This window comes from Dendrobium catenatum, unplaced genomic scaffold, assembly GCF_001605985.2.
Source record: "Dendrobium catenatum unplaced genomic scaffold, ASM160598v2 fragScaff_scaffold_0, whole genome shotgun sequence".
Lineage (NCBI taxonomy): Eukaryota > Viridiplantae > Streptophyta > Magnoliopsida > Asparagales > Orchidaceae > Dendrobium > Dendrobium catenatum.
In genome coordinates, this window is record NW_021318462.1 from 304,301 (window position 1) to 321,934 (window position 17,634).

General features: G+C 35.9%; 1 protein-coding gene across 9 annotated transcripts in view; it reads right to left on the reverse strand.

Moving 5' to 3' along the window:
- Positions 1–2,437: 2,437 nt before the first annotated feature.
- Positions 2,438–17,634, reverse strand: part of LOC110094648 (deoxynucleoside triphosphate triphosphohydrolase SAMHD1 homolog) — a 36,147-nt gene continuing 20,950 nt past the window's right edge. For 4 of the 9 annotated variants that reach the window (XM_028698942.1, XM_028698705.1, XM_028700028.1 and 1 more), the window contains 13 exons: positions 16,280–16,318; positions 16,086–16,153; positions 15,933–15,995; positions 14,675–14,760; positions 14,229–14,284; positions 14,088–14,156; positions 4,275–4,367; positions 4,093–4,194; positions 3,891–3,971; positions 3,701–3,792; positions 3,577–3,592; positions 2,849–2,959; positions 2,438–2,766 (listed from right to left, as the gene is read on the reverse strand). In XM_028698942.1, coding sequence (XP_028554775.1) covers positions 2,665–2,766; positions 2,849–2,959; positions 3,577–3,592; positions 3,701–3,792; positions 3,891–3,971; positions 4,093–4,194; positions 4,275–4,367; positions 14,088–14,156; positions 14,229–14,284; positions 14,675–14,760; positions 15,933–15,995; positions 16,086–16,153; positions 16,280–16,318 — 978 coding nt within the window. In that variant the 3' untranslated portion in view covers positions 2,438–2,664. Of the gene's footprint in view, positions 2,767–2,848; positions 2,960–3,576; positions 3,593–3,700; positions 3,793–3,890; positions 3,972–4,092; positions 4,195–4,274; positions 4,368–14,082; positions 14,157–14,228; positions 14,285–14,674; positions 14,761–15,932; positions 15,996–16,085; positions 16,154–16,279; positions 16,319–17,634 lie in introns of all 9 variants that reach the window. The other 5 variants (XM_028699467.1, XM_028699297.1, XM_028699129.1 and 2 more) reach the window with 5 other exon arrangements.

Below are 17,634 nucleotides of genomic sequence, written 5' to 3' on the forward strand. Positions count from 1 at the left end.
CAAAAGGCGAAGGGGAGATGGGAAGCATGAAGTAATGCTCGGGTGGTTTCTAGGAGATGACAGTGTTTGCATTCGACGATGCCATTTTGTTTTGGGGTGTTGGGGCAACTATATTGATGAATTATGCCGTTGGAGGAAAGATATGTTTGGAAGGGAATGGAGGTATACTCTCCGCCGTCGTCAGAGCAAAGTATTTTAATTTTTGAGTGAAAGAAGTTTTCGATCATTTTAAGAAATTGTTTGAAAATGTTGAAAATTTTATATTTACAATGCACAGGGAATAGCCAAGAATAGTGAGTGCGATCATCCACAAAAATGACATAATATTTGAAATCGGAAAAGAAAGCAATAGGGTAAGGACCCCAAACATCGGTATGGATAAGTTCTAATGCATTATAATTAGAAGAACTACATTTTGGATAGGGAAGTTTATGGATCTTGTCCACATTACAAGAAACAAAATTAACTAAAGTATATGAAATAGGTAATTGAAGTTGCTTGAGTAAGAAATATAACTTTGCTAGATGTGTATGTCCGAGGCGAGCGTGCCAAAGCGTGGATGTATTAGCTTGAGATGCAAGAGTGACGTGTGGCAGAGAGGTAATCGGTAAGGGATATAGACCATTTATGCTACGACCTTTAAAGAGGGTTTGATGGGTAGAGCGATCCTTGAGAATAAATCCATATGAGTCAAAAAAATATAACAGTGGTTATCTTTTGTTAGTTTATGAATGGACAAGAGTTTTTGTGATGAGGGGGGAACATAGAGAATATTATTTAAGGAGATCTTACGGGAGGGATGAGGGGTGGGGAGGATTCCATGTCCGGTGTGAGTGATCGGTAAGGTTGAACCGTCGCCGACCAGTACTGATTCGCTGACGTCGTATGGAGTAGATTGTTGAAGAAGGTTGAGATCGTTGGTAATGTGAGAGGACACTCCGGAGTCCAGGATCCACTGGTTGGTAGAAGAATGGAAGCTAGCTTGAAGTTGGGAGACAATAGCAATAGGTGTTGGACGAGAGGTCAGTTGGAATAGCTGGTCGCTGCGATGCCAACATTTGCTGGTAGTGTGACCAACTTTATGGCAGATTTGTCAAACAGGCTGAGGTGTTGACCACTCACCTCCATGGGTAGGTGTTGCGGGACGGGAGCCGCTGGATGATCAGTTGTAGAGACCACGGGAAGCAACTAAGTCGGTAGCGAGAGAGAGCTGGAGAGAGTATTTCGCCTGTTCAGTGGTTTGATTTATCTCCTCGCTGCATAGGAGAGAATAGAAATCATCAAGGCTCATTGGAGAAAGGGATGCTCGAATTGCCATTTTGAAAGCCTGGTAGGAGGGAGGCAAGCCATTGAGTGTGTAGAGGAGAATGTCTTTAGAGTCGATGGTGGAACTGGCAACGGTAATGAAATAATTAAATTCTGAGGAATTTTTTATAAACAACTAATCAAAATGTTGATGAGTTCTAAAATTAATCCTAAAAAATTTTCTTAGGAATTATTACATGATCTCACTCAAGACCTACCACTTTTAAAATAAACTTGTAACAGTTGTGTTTATATGAAAATAGAATCAACAAACAATGTTGCATACACATCATCACAACAGGCAATTTGTGATCAGTCAAATGTAGCAGATGCATCATTCATGGCACGAACAATTTCCCCTGCATGCTAGCTAAACGGCTTCATGTTAAGAATAAACTATATTGGATCATTCATGTCTCCTGAAAAATACTTGCCTTATGTACATTTTATATAATGACAGGATTTTTTTAGAGTCACTTAAATGGCAATCTAGTATGTGTAGAAAATTTTGTGGCAATTTTAATTGAAATAAATTCTAAGGTTATTTGAGTAGTTTTACTGTACCATCAAATTTACTATGCCATCTTTTTTCATTGCATCTCTTTATATTATAAGAGTATTATATACTGGATAAAGTTTAAAAATTCCATATATATAAGAATAATTTGTATATTCATCTATATACTAGATAAAGTTTGAAAAGTTATTCTATCATCTTTAGCCCTACGTCTTGAGATTTTTTTAGACGACATAATTCCTGATAGTTCACAAAAAATTATCATATTGAGTCTTCTATCTACCTAACTAATTAGATTTACAATCTAATAACCCATGTTAATGGTACCATGAAATTTGATAAGATCATATCTTTTTTTAATTTTTAATTTTTAATTTTTTTTTATTTATTCTTGAATATTTTTTGGGGTCAACTTTTTTAAGATCTTGATTGAAACTAGAACACACGTAACTTTTCACACTGATTATTTTTAAATATTCCTGAAATATAATTAATTATAGAAATGTTAGTTTTTTTGGGGAGAATTAGACTTCAAAGACATCAAGGCATCACAATATAAATTCTCCAGTTAAAATTAAAAAAAAAAAAGCATTTTCAATGAATTTTAACTAGTAATGGATCTTCAACTCTAGAAATCTTATTTTATCTCTTCATATAAAATCTCCAAACCTTTACATATTTTACCTTAACATCTTTTTGGAAAAAAAAAAAAAAACACATCAATTACTCTTTAGGTATAGGGAATGTTATGTTTCAGAAAATATTCACTTCCACAAACAAATTGATAAGAATACGTAGTGTAAAAGTTTTGATAAGGTATAGCCAAGGGATTGCAGGAATGACTACCTCCTCCGCTTCTTCTTCTCAGGAGTTTCATGCACCTGTGCTTTAATTCCATACATTCTCAACTGAAAGTTCTCAAATGCTTCAGATACTGCCTCTACCTGCAATAATATAAAATAGTTTCATGCCTTGAGGTAAACAAAGAAGTAAATAAATGAACGTAACTGGACTGAGAACACCAACCAGCTCAGGTTTTTTAGCGTACACCCTGACAATTCTGTCTAGATAAGATGCAGGAAGAAGGTGGCTGATGCGGTCATCAGAGATATAAAATTTTTCTTTGCTCTCATAATCCTTTAGAATGGAAATACATAATTTAAGTGATATATAGAAATAAGAAATTTTTTATGATTTCGTTGAAGAGTTCAAGGAAATTCTGAAGATTCCACCAGATAAGAGGCTGAACGATATCAAATCTATAAGATGCATTAATGAAATGCAAATGATGCAGCAAGCTGGGCTATTTGGACTCTAATAATATCAAATCTACAAGATGCATGATCTAGAACTAAATGAAAGCAAGCTTTGCTATTTAGATTATAAATTAGAGTTTTTTCCCCTCAAAACCCGTTTTTGAGGGAGGTTTAAGCTGGGCCGCTAGCAATACATTTACAAAAACATCGAAAGTACAGAATGCAAAGAATGCCAATTACAAGATAAGAATCAAAGACAAAGACAAAAGTTGTTAATGAGAACATGATCGTAGAGAGTTCCGAGTTTAAGGTGTTATCTAATTACGAAATTTCAGATCATTAGAAAAAATCTTGTTTCTTCTCTAAAACATCGAGAACTCATCTATGTAGAGAATTGTAGATAATTAGGAATAGCGGATTAGTTCTTTTCTATGAAAGTGAACAGTGAAAAAGAATGATAAAGGCTAACTACTAAAGCAAAAAATGGATGAGTATTACCTTAAAGAAACTGATTCTGGATACAAACGATAAAAAAGGAAACAAAAGAAGAAGATATCAGCGTCTTCACCTAGTAATTTCCAGAAATAAAGAAATAACTGTAGCAATACAAAGCATGGAGTACCTGTCTAGAGGGTTATTTCTTCCACAAGTTAGATCAATTTTAACATTGCTAACAGCAACATCCTCTTCCCTCAATTGCACTCCACTAGTTTTCTAGAAATTTGTGAACAGCAGAATTAAGAAAATAGCGTGGGAATAGAAAGAAATTTTCTTTCAAATATGTAAAAGCATTGAAAAACGACGAGTAGGACCTGGGAGCACACAATATCTTGTGCCGTGATGTCCTCAAAAAGGTCGAGCTTGTTCTTGGGAACAGCATATTCATTGCAAAACTGCCATTACATGCAAATGCAAATTGAAATATTTCAAATTATAGATCTATCGCATAATGCGCCATCGGATTAAAAATGAAAACTTGGTTGTGGCAATCGAAGTCTAAAGACAGAGCACTACCTGGTATAAATCCCTCCTCCTAATTCGGAGGATAAGTTCTCTAGATTCCTTCAGTTCTGGATCAGGTGATGTCTCAATAATTTTAAGAATATTATCACCAAGCTGCAAAAATAGTATAGCATAAATTTGGCATGTTATGCATATGATTAGATAGTTTGAATAATGAACACCAATCAAAGAACCTTCCAATATTCAGCCGGGTCAGTAGTGTAAGATGAAATCTCAAGATGATCATTTGCTTTTACTAGGGCATCAACAACCATAAGTTCAATTGCCTGCACAGTAATGTACAGTAATCTCATAAAACAGATCATGCAATAGAAAATGGACAAGAAGGGAAGGAGTGATGGAGAAGAGCAATAAAATTGTATAGCATCATATCAAAATCAGCACTAGATGGCCTTCAACAGCATAAATTACTAACCCAACCTTGCAATAAGTATAAATTAAGATGAAGTAAATTTTTCAATAAGCGAACTGGAAACCAGCAATAGATCATATATACCATTAATCATTAAGAATTATTAAAGGTTACAAATAAAACAATAATCTAGAGGTTTGACCAAAGGTTTGCTAATGCAATGAATATGCTGTTCCCAAGAACAAGCTTGGCCTCTTTTGAAGACATCACAGCACAGGATATTGTGTGCTCCCAGATCCTACACATCCTTTTTCAATGTTTGTACATATTTGAACGAAAATTTCTTTCTATTCCCTGGCTATTTTCATAATTCCACAAAACATTATCTTCAAATAGAAGATTCATTCTTTCGGACTTATTTTATAATAAACAACTTCGTTTTAGACATTCACAACTCTATACATTTATAAACCTTTCAAAAATTTTTTAAAGATTAACAATCTATAAATAAAACAATAGTCTAGAGGTTTGACCAAAGGCTATAAAGACATAGGCCTCTCATGCTTAAGGATAGGTTCTAACCATCCAGATTAGGAACAAAATAAACTAAGGGTCCACTTGGTTTGGCTTATTTATAACTTTATGAAAATAAACAGAACGTTTGTTTGGGTATTGCTGTTGACCTTTGAACAATGAAAAAAAAAAAAAAGCAAAATCATACCTGTCCGCAAATCCCGCCGAGGCCCTCCGGAAATCCTGCATAAATCCTGTGCATTCGGCGCCGCTCGATCACTTCTCCGCTATTCCCGCACTCGCCTCGATCGTCGTCTTATTCTTGTCGTTAAAAAGAGACAGAAATGAGAGCTGGGCTCGGTTGGTTTTTCTCGGCTTCTCCCAAAATCCACGAGCTCCTCTCCCGACCTCCTTCCTCTCGTCTCTGTCCGATCCATCTTCACCGACCCAAGAAAAACACCACTCCGATCCCGACGCCTCCAACCGAACTCCTATTCGACACTCCTCTCGCACGACCCCTTCCCATCTCCGCCGGCCTCGTCCCTTCTCTGTCGGATCGGAAATTCCGACATTCTGATCGGAAGCAAGAGCAGAGCTCGCTTGCTGTGGAGTCGCTTCTCAGCCTCCTCTGTGGTCGATCGACCTCGCTCCATCGTCGACCTCCCTTCCCTGTCAAATCGGAAGTTTCCGACATTCTGATCGGAATCACCAACTAGAGCTCGCTCGCTATGGAAGGTAGCGTCCCCCTCCACCCTTTCACGCGCTTCTGCGACTTGCTCCCATGATCAGGAACAATTATTATGTCCTCTGACCTGACCTAGAGGTACGTTCGGCCGCCAGCTCTTACTCTTTACCGCGCGGCCAACTACTTGACCCGAGCGGAACCGGGAATGCTATGTTCGCGATTTTCCCGGTATTGCTCGGTATTTGCTCGGTATTGCTTTGCAAAAACGAGAAATACCGCTCTGTGAAGACCAAAACTATACAAATACCGAGTTGTACCGAGTTTTTCTACAACTCGGTACAACTCGGTATTTGCTCAGGATTTGCTCGGTATTGCTAGGGATTTCCTCGGTATTGCTCGGTATGTGCTCGGTATTGCTAGAAAAAACTAGGTACAACTCGGTATAACTCAGTATTTGCTAAGGATTTGCTCGGTATTGCTAAGGATTTGCTCAGTATTGCTAAGGATTTGCTCGGTATTGCTAGGTATTTGCTCGGTATTGCTAGAAAAAACTAGGTACAACTCGGTACAACTTAGTATTTGCTCGGTATTGCTAGGTATTTGCTCGGTATTGCTAGAAAAAACTAGGTACAACTCGGTATTTGCTAGGTATTTGAAATATATCGAAAAGGTTTGCTCGGTATTGCTAGAAAAAACTAGGTACAACTCGGTATTTGCTAGGTATTTGAAATATATCGAAAAGGTGATGGGATGTTGTTCGGCTCGTCAAGGATTTAAAAAAAAGCACGCGCTAGAACCCAAAAAACAGCAGGTCGGGTCGGCCACTTTTCTTCATGCTACGTGTAGCTAAAATATTGGTGGCCGAACGTAGAGGAGCGTACGTTCACCGGACCAAATAAAAGTTCTGTGATCAGAGAGGAGTTTAGGGGGAGGGATTTTTATTTTTATTATTATTAGTATCATTATTTTAATAATATATATATATATATATATATATATATATTATTATATATTATTATGTGATATATCATTAGATTTTAATTTATTTATATTTATATTAATTAGTTATAATTAATTCTAAATTAATTATAAACTTTTATAAAACTTAATTGATTTTAAAATTTTTATAATGATTAATTAAAATATTTATTTTAATGATTGTAATTAATATACATTTAATATAAATAATAATGCCTATGCTATGCCTTCGATCTCGTGCAAACAGCCGACAACCCGGCGCATGTTATAACCCTTTAACCCTAAACTTCTTGAGAACCGTTATTTGATGGGTTCGGTTGTCGTAGACGTTGACGAAAACGACCAGCAATAACACGCTTTAGTTAGCATGGTGGGAGAAGTTCGTCGTGGTGCTCTCAACAAATCCGGTTGATCACTTTAAAGTCCATTCTTTGGAGTTTCGTAGCGACCAGAAAACCGTATCAAAACGCTTTTTTAGCGTGATGGGATAGGAATCCCGGTGCGATGGTGTACGACAAAGCGGGGATTTACTCATAAGACCCGCTTGCTGCGGAAAACAACTGCCTTTTCCTTTGCACCAGGTCATCAAAGATTCCTTATACACGCTTTTCTTTAAGCATGGTGGGGATCAAAAAAAAAAAAAAAAAAAACGGCCGCGGTGTCCTCGTCCGAGGACATTTATCATACATGTTTTTTTTTAGTGTGGTGGGAAAGGCCCAATTTCCCGTAGTTTGCCCCTAAACGGGGGACACTCCGGGAGGCTTCCGAAATTTCGGGTGAACACAATACTATACTTGGACCTGATTGAACACATTTGAACAATAAAGGACAATGCATAACATGAATTCAAAAGAACAAATGCAAAGAACTTTGATATTGAACTGGAACTATGAAATGAACTTATATTTGAACATGGACTTGAAACTCATTTGACTTAAATAAATCATGACATGAAGATTATAAGATGAAAGAGCAATAATGAAACCTCATTTGAACGATGACGACAATACTACCAATGAAATATTGGAAGACTACCATTTCAATTGAGATGCAAATTGAAATGTATAAACTTGTGGATCAATAGACTTGCAAGGCACCATTCGCTCAGAAATGATGATAATACAACATAACAACATAATGTCTCCAAGGAATTGCAAAATCTACATGCAATTAGCAATAAACCAGTTCATGATACTTATTTCAATCATGTAGCTGAATAGTGTGAGATAATTTCAACGATTATAAGGATCCAGATGAACAGAAAGAACTGAACCCAATTTGAGCTCAATCGAGTCGCAAGAAGCTTGACTTTCCAATGACATCACAAGACTTGCCTACAAACATGTGTAGAAGACTTGTAATGAACATATGGTGTAAACTACAGTACACCTACAACTTGTTTATAACTAAAAGAGCAAGAGCAATGAGCATGTCAATAACAATGCAATAAAAAAAATATGAGTTGTAGCAAGGATGATGTAGTGATATGTTCATAGGCAAAGCAAGGGAGAGGTAGAAGAAGAGGATCCTTTGTTATCAATACAGGCTAATGTGTAAATGAGCATGCAAGAGTCTACTTTCAAATGAGAAGAATAGATATGATACATGACCCTCGATTTATGTATAGCCAACATGAAATCTGTTGTATTCATATCAATCGACCAAGAAACTTGTACATTGAAGATTAGATGTAATAACTGTTTCTTCGCGAATAGGAAGGTTCGCGGTACAGCAATCGTTCGCGAAACAGAGAGGGGCGAGCGGCGGTTTCGTGCGTGAGAGCGAGGTATGTTCTCCTTCTCCAATTTTTAGCAAATGATTATCTTTAAGGGTAAGAAATAACAATTCCTTTTCATTCTTATCATTATCAGAGTGTTATTTTTCGAGAGATTTGAAGAACGAGAGAAACGAACGAGGAAAGAAAAGGAAAAAGGTTTGTTGGATTTTCTTACGAATTTTTGTATAAATTTTCTTCTTTTCTTCGTTTAAAGTGAACAATATGCTTCTTGAAGGTAAATGAAGAGATTTGAAGCAAAGAGAGAGAATTTTGGAAAAAGAAAAATGATTTTTGGAAAACCCCATTGTAAGAAATTTCTGTCATGAAATTATTCTTGAATTTTATTTGATAAAGCAAATTCATGAAAACTTTATTGCTTAATGTTAGAGATTTGGAGAGAGGTTCGAGGTAACACTCTTCGTCAAAGGCCTGAAAAGTTCAATGTGGGTAAATATGATTATGAAATTTAAATTTTAGTATTGATCTTTTGCTTCCAAAGTTTTATTTTTAAATGAAATATTGAAAGATTAAAGGCCTAATGATTTGTAAATATTATTCAAATAAGAAACAAAAGAATTGAATAACATAAATGAATGAAAAGAAAATACATGTATTAAACAAATGTTAAAAAGGAATGATATAAGAAAATGAATAGAAATATTCATGGTAATGTAAATGAAAGGAAAATGATATATATGAAAATTTCAGAAGTTCACCCCCTTATGGTACTGGCTGGGGATGGCGTACTTGTGCACGTAAAAAGGAAAAGGAAAAGGTAATGGAAATGGAAAATGAATAATGGAAAAGGTTGTACCTTTGGGTACTTTGAGACGGTGCTCCTGAGCAAATTAAAGAAGAAAAGGAATTATGAAAGATTTAAAATGTTTTAAATGAAATTAATTGAATATATATATAATTGACTGAATGGATGAAGTAAAAATTAAGAATTGATAAGAGTATAAGACATATATTGACGATTATAAAAGTATTGTAAATAAAGAATATTAATATTGTTTATTTAAATAATTACCCACTGAGTTTACTTAGTAAACTCAACCCACGAGTTTAAATGTTTCAGGTAAGTTTCAAAAAGGAAATAAATGGCTAACAGAGAAAAATTTGTCTACAGAAGGCGACGTGCAAATGACAATAGGTAAATATACATTTTTGTGTTTTAGTGACTATTTAACATAAAATAAAGAAGGTAGTTAAATGTTTTATGATTTTATTGTCATATTTTTCCGTACCCGCCTCATTAGATCGAGCATCCTGGCCGGGTCGTGATATTAGAAGCCTTAATGAACCAGATGACTTACCAACATTTGCGTCAAGGACTACAATATAATTGCAAGCAAATACCTCAAGCAGTAGAGGAGCTCCAATATATGTAAAGATCTATCCATAAGCGGTTCAGTGATATGATCATGAGTAAAGTTTGGAGATCTAAACATCTTTGCAAAGCATGAAGAGTGTGCAATGCTTGCAATGCAACATCTATAGAGACAGATGGTCTAGAAGATCTGCAATACATACAAGTCCACGAATACAGATGTGAGCACCATATATCATATGTGGGTAGATGTAGAAAGATTTCAGTAAATAGAGTGTCTTGTAGTCAATTTTAGCCTGCAAATGAAGATATCTACCTACCTACATGCAGCAGTAGCGGATGTACTAAAAAGACCAAAGACCACAACAAAATGCATGAATAATACGATAAGTGCAAGCTCCTACAACTAAAGACAGGAGATTAGTTAGTGCACTACGATCCACCTGCAGAAAGCAATGAGTAGTGCACGACAATCTACCTGCACGAAGCAGCAAACAACTCTATTCAGAAGCTGCTACGCCACGCCACCGGATCCGCAACTTCTATGCAAGCGGACATAAGGCGTTTATAAATACTTTCAAAGTACCCCCGCACGTGCACAGTAGTTTGTATACACGTAGGTATACTAAAGGGGGTAAAAGAAATCATGAAACTCGCATGGGCCTCGGCGAGCATATTATTGGAACACACGTGACGTCTAGTGATGCTGCGCGGGTTAGTAAATTTGAACCCGATCCACCTAAGCAAGTGAAAGAGAGTCGACTGGGTATAAATATAAAATGCCACCCAAACACCCGCATGGGCCTCTACGAGCGTGTTATTGGTACACACGTGACGTCTAGGGATGCTGCGCTGGTCAATAAGTGAATTCATGTTCGAACCCGATCTTCCTATATGGATCAATAGGAGTCGACAGGATTCGAACCTTCAAATAAAAACACAGTTGTGGCGATCGGTGTATTTGTTTTAATACAATCATATTAGGCTTTCAAGGCCTATAATTAAGAGAATTCACTAATAAAGGCATCCATGAAACCTGATCCTCTGTCGACCAGTAGATAGAGTCGACAATGTTCAATCCAGAAAATGAAAATGCCCCCAAATACCCCAATGATGACCGTGTTGAATGTCTATCTCAACCGGAGGGATTCACAAATACTTTCAAGCTCCACCCAACTATGCATAAATTAAAAACTCCACAAAGTCCAAAACCTAACAAATCCAAAATTCCAAGATATTTAAATTCGAAATCATCCGTCAATCACTCAAAGCAAAATCCATCCACCATCCGCAACAGTTTATCAGGTGGACAAAATGAAAACTATTTCAGCTCACATAGAACCAAATGCCTAGTCGAAAATATCACTATGATCCATTCTCAAACAATCTCCTGCCAATAAGGACGTGGTACGTGTCCTCTAACCGGCGGTTTTGTCGCCAAATGGCACCGTAGGATAAACGGTTATGACTTGGGGCCCTCTGAACCGAGTGATTTTGCCGCCAAATGGCACCACAAAATACTGGTTATGGCCAGAGCCAATACGCTCCTTAATGACATCAAATCCTTAAGATATGAATCAATAGGATATGATCGATAGGGCACAAAGCCCTCTGTCAGCTAAGGTGGATTAAAATTTGTCCTCTTAGACAAACATTCACCCCATGTCTACAAGGTCCCCTTGGACGAAGCAACCCATGGCTGCCGAAAAGGATCCTTCTGTCAGGTTGGGTCGACTACCTCCTCTGACTAAGTAGACCAGGGACCACGATGGTCCGGGACGACAGAACCATGGGATCTTGATCGTGTCCATCATCCATTCCCCCACCATCCGCTTTAAGTGCAGGATGGTGAAATTTCCAATTTTAAATACCAAATTTCCAAATCTTCAAACCTCTCAATCACCCTAAGCTCAATGCTGCTACTATATGCCATATAACACGTATCTCTAAGTATCTGATTGACGACTAGCCTTAATCGAAAGGTCTCTAGTGATCAAGAGGGGTAATTAACTATAGGGGCTTGTGCCTATAGGAAACCAGAACTCAGATCATAAAGTCCTCGCAAAATGAGGGAGAAATCTCTGGGTAGTGTCTTATCTACAAACCCATTTGCCTTCTAAAATTTACCCCGAAACTAATTTCGTTAAAACTCCCTCGCCGAAGAAAAAGCATATCATGTGCGGGCGGAGGTCGGGGCCAAATTTTCAGAGCCCACAATTGCATGAAAACGAAGTTACAAAAAATTTTATGTTTCACGTCTGCTACTCGCAACCAACAAAGGTCTTCATGTTCCTTTGATTCCCATTGTTTTGAGACCCGACAATAACAAAAATACCCTAACTTCAAACCTAATATTATTAGCTCCTTACATCTCTTTAGTCCTTCCTCAACTCATTCCACTATACTCATTCTCCTCGCAACGGCACTCCATGATGCATCCGACAAACATCGTCCTTGTCATAAATTATAGGTCGCATGTCGCTTCAGGGTCAGATTTCATACAGGTGAATATGCCATTTTAGATTTCAAATTGCTCCCCCATTCGGGAGAACCTCCTTACACATCTTAACCTAGCATTCACTTATTACTTATTTTGTGAAATTATGGCAAAAGATCTATGATCTTTCTCATTTCTTTTATACCATCTAAGCATTCCAATCGATCCAATTTTAAACCTGTATAAACCTAGAGTAAACCTTCAAGGATTTCATTTAATCTAAAGCGCATCTTCGATTTATAATTTTAATGTTGGATTCTGCAAAAAATTCTAATCAAACTGAAGCACCCATCCTTTTAGAATTCGTTATTTTCTCAATTATTATAAGTTATTGAGAAATTAAGGGTTCATTTGGTGATTGTTGGTAGTGGATTTGCTATTATAAGGAATATATTGAACCACAATAGTGCTTTTACTTTTCCATGGAAGGTTGCACTTCAGAAGTATCAGGGCTAAGTGAATATGTAAGACCATTTTTTTTTTCTGAAATTCAAACCTTAAGAGTCTTCTACCAATTGGAAATGTTTGGATTTGTTTCTTTTATCTTTAACATACATATTTGTTACAGCTTTAATTTGTTGTGAGATCTTAGACTTGTCTCATTAACTTTTCTTTCATCAAGGTGCATATTGGAGGTAGTAGTACAAATTTAGCTAGTTCCACAATTATAGTGGTTACTTCTGTATGCACTGTTTATCAATAATTGAAACAAAGTAAAACATGTACCACGATATTATAACTTTCACTCTGCTGTCAACATTGATTTATCTTATCCTTTTGTAACTTTTCAAGGCTCGTTTCAGACCATGTTATTAGTGCTTCCTCTAGTTTAAAACAATAAAGTTAATTCAAGATTAGCTGTTTGGAAGTTCTGCTTTATTAAATGGAGTTATTAATAACTCCATTTTAAGGCCTAATTCCAACGCCCTTCAGCAACTGCTTTCAAACTCCGGTTTGCATTGACTTCAATCAAAAGGTCGTAACTAGCCTCACCCATGTTGCACGTTCAAATAAAACAATCTTTGCTCCCATGCAACTTGCGTACGAGTTGACTTCTTCGTAGCTCGATTCATCCGAGCCCTTGCATCTCGCCTCATCTTGTTCTTCCGACTACAAGAATCATCCCACTTTGATTTCCTAAGAATCGAAACCCCCAAGGCAGAATAACCCTATTTTCCTGTCCCTATTCTCAGGCAAGTGACACCATTATCACCCAAAGCACGGTATCTCCGTCAACCGTCTTCTCACCGTCCTCACTACAGCATCTAGCAGGCAAATGTTATGATTATTTAATTTTTATGCACTATTTTAAGATGTTAAAACTATAATGCTGTGTCCGCGTCAATTATTTTCAATAATTGACATTTTCAGTGTTCGTGCTGTATCGTTGTGTTCTTGTCTATGTATCATAGATTATTAATTAAAAAAAAATTAAGTTGTTAAATGTTTACAAAACAATAACTAGGCATACCTAATGTATAAGGCTAGTTCCCATTACAATACAAAAAGAGTTGTATGTAGCGATGCAATTAGTTGTTAATTTAAATGAATTCTATGTCTTTTAACTACAAAAAGGAAGGAATGTTTTAATATAAAAGAATAACAATATCAATGTCAATGCAATATCAGAAGTGTAAATTGAATAATTCTTGTTAGGAGAAAGGGATGACACGAGCATACAAAACTAAAGAAGAAAGTATCAAACAACAACAAAAACTAGGCTTTAATGTAAACATTTTTTGATAGACGGTCTGAAAATGGGCCTATATCAAACAGATCTTCAACAATCATCAAAAGAAATACTATAAAAATAACAATATATATATAAAGAAAAAAGTGCTCATAATACCATAACTTTAGCGTGGGTATATACTGTACGATGAAGGTCAGCACGAGTTGAAAACAATTTGTGAACTGTGAGATCTGTTTCACAAGTATATCAGATCATGCAGGTATGCTGAAATTAAGCTGTTTTGTATCAGTGAAAGTACTAACATTCTTTAGTAGGATAGCATATTTCATCATCCATAATGCGCATGCTTTGCAATAACCTACAATAAACAAAGAATAGAATTACCTTAGTTGCAAAAAAATAGTTATTTTATAAATAAAAAAAGTACTCTAGCAATCATGATTCATGTTAAGCGTCATGCATTTGCAGTCTCCAAATAGAAGCCCTACAATACTTTTTAGGTCTCAACAAAATTTGAGTTATAAATTGCACGGCTCCAACCAAACACACCACCAAAACGCACCAAGGAATTTCTATAGGTTTCATTCAAATGATGGCTACATCCAAGTGTCACTACTGCAGATTTTACTATAAGTTTCAAGTGTGGAGTTTTTTAAAGCCGTATTCCCCCAAATCTTAACTAAATGTGGTGCCCCTTATAAAAGGAATACTAGGGAAACCAAAAAGTGCAATAGAATCCTCAACACACCTTTCATAAAATAACTCATAATATTGGATATCTTTTGAGAGCTGCACCTCCAAAGTCCTGAGAGAGTCTCCAACCCCCACAGTGACCTTGACATTATGGTTGAAGCACAAGTAAGCATAAAGGTTTTTTTATAGGGCAAAAATTAGACTCCTCAACTTAACAGTTAGAATGATGAACTTAGGAGTACTATGGAATGAGAGAATGTCATAGAAACATAAAGGTACATATCTCAAATTAATAATCAGACAAGCTAGAAAAAAAAGAGCTAAGCAAAAGGGAAATCGTTGGAAGTATAATTGTGTGGTAGAATTAATAATTTTAAAATAGTTGTAGGTAAAACTAAGAAGATAGAATCATAAATAATTATTAAATAGGTATTGTGTGAATAGCTCATACTGAAGAAAAGATTGTCAGAAAATAATGTTTAAGTAGCGTCAACATGTACAATGGAGATTGGAAGATGTAAAATAAGAAGTTAGATATAGTTATTGTGCTAGGATTTGGAAGGAAAATAGGTGGAACAAAGATAATAGGTGCTGTGCAAAAAGACTACAAAATAAATTTAGCATCTCTTATAGTAACTTAGCATAAATGAATGGATGACAATTTACAAAGAAAACTTTAAATATTTGGAACAAATGATAATACTGATTCAATGAGCATTCTTTATTTTTCAATAAACCTTTTATTGACAAATTGTACTTCAGTTAAAAGCAAGAACTTTTGCTTTTTGAATTGCTTAGTAAAGTTGAAATTCTCAGCAAACCAGCTTACCTAATTTGGTATAGTTGATAACCATTATATCAAAGTTAAATACTTTACAAATTTGACGAATTCAGACATCATACAAAGGATGCTGTGGGTCTATAAGTATAAATAAAGAGGTTGCTTAATGTGGCAAAATGCCATTATGATTTGAGACAATTTATGTGGAAAGACAATTACGAAGGAAAAAAATAAAATAAAACTCAAACTACATATATTGGAAGAAACCCTCGAATGATGCTTATATTCTTCTCATGATGTCTATTATGTTTGCAGTTTCAAGTATATCATAAGAAAAAAATTACTTATATATACCAAATCAAGAACTTAAAAAATTTCACGTAACAATCATGGTTTGATAGGTTGTCTCATCCAAATTCTGTTAGAAAATTTTATGAATGTCACGTGACAAAGCATACACTACTAATACACCCAATTCACAAAGGCCTAAACTTTTGGGATTATCGTGAATTCATTAATAGTCAAAATCTACCTCCTGAATTGAAAATTGCACCCAAGTCCACATGCCCGACAATCACGAGCAATATAATCAAACCTGCATATCAATTAAAGTCCTCACAGCATAAAATCCAGTTGAATTGAATGGAAGGACATCTAAGGAAATTAACTTATAACCATCATATACTTGTCAACATCAATTCCATTGCGTCCATTAGCGACGATGTCATAGAGAAACCGTTTTTCTTTCATGCTCTGCACGCCATCACGTTTTCAAGAAAACAGATTATAAAAAAATTATAATTTAGTTTGCAGGAAGATGCTTGATTTCAGAAATAGTATATAAAATCAAAGAGCACGCGAAGCTTCCAATGTACTTACATTTGCCACTGACACATTGGAACTGGCAATTATCATATCCTAAAAAGAGGAATAAAAACAAAGTGATGAATCAAAATTTAAATGTTGTTAGTGCTACAAATTTCCTCAGAAGCAGCATGTCATGACCAAAACTAACTATAGTGAGAAGTAAATAAGAGTTTGCCAGGACATCACATGTAAGCGTTTCACCACAATTTAACTTTTTTGTGGTAGAGACAACAACATCAAGCCTTTGTCCCACTACGTGGGGTCGGCTACATGAATCCTTTTTCGCCATTGTGTCCGATTAAAAGTCAAATTCTCATTTAAATCTAATAAAGAAAGATCATATCTAATATTTTATAACCAAGTCGTTTTAGGTCTACCTCTACCTTTCTTAACATAAGTCAAATCTAACACCTCAACTTTCCTAACCGGGTCAATGGAAGGCCTCCGTTTAATGTGACCAAACCATCTAAGGCGACTCTCTCTAATATTATCTTCCAGTGGAGCTACTCCAACCTTTTCACATATATGTTCATTTCGTATCCTATCTCTAAGGGTCAAGCCACTCATCCACCTAAGCATCCTCTTCTCTGCAACACTTGACTTAGTATTATGCTTCTCTTTTAATGGCCAACATTTGGCACCATAAAGCTTTGCAGGTCTCACCACCATCTTATAAAATTTTTTCTTAAGTTTGAGGGGGACTTTTCTATCGCACAATAAGCCTGATGCATTCCTCACTTCAACCATCCAAATTGAATTCTGCTGATAATATCTCCATCAATTTCACCATCACTCTGAACAAATAGATCGCAAGATATTAAATGTGTACTCTTATTATTGACTTGATCGCAAGTCAAATCCCCTGCTAGGTTTATTGCTACTAAAATTACACCAGATATTCCGAATTTTTAGATCTACAAAACCTTTAAAATCTCGCGTTAACCTCTATAATTCAAGTTTACCTTTAACTCCTCTTGTCTTATCAACAAGAAGAATATCATAAGCAAAAAGCATACCAAGGTACACTCCATTTGCAAATGTCTAAGTGCGAACATCCATGACTAAAGCAAAAAGAATGGACTTAAGGCTGATCCTCTTGATGTCCAACCGAATAGGAAAATACTTGGTCAAACACTTGTGTTTGAACACAAGTAAGCTCATTACATGAACAGTTATTTTAATGATTTTGAATATAAGCATTATTAACTTTTTCTTTTTCAAGAAGCCTCCATAGCGCTTCTCTTGAAACTTTAATCACATGCTTTCTCTAATCAAAGTAAATATCATATGTAGATATCCTTTATTCTTTATATTTCTTCATCAAAAACCTCACAATAGAATGTTATGGCTTCATAGTGAGAGTATCC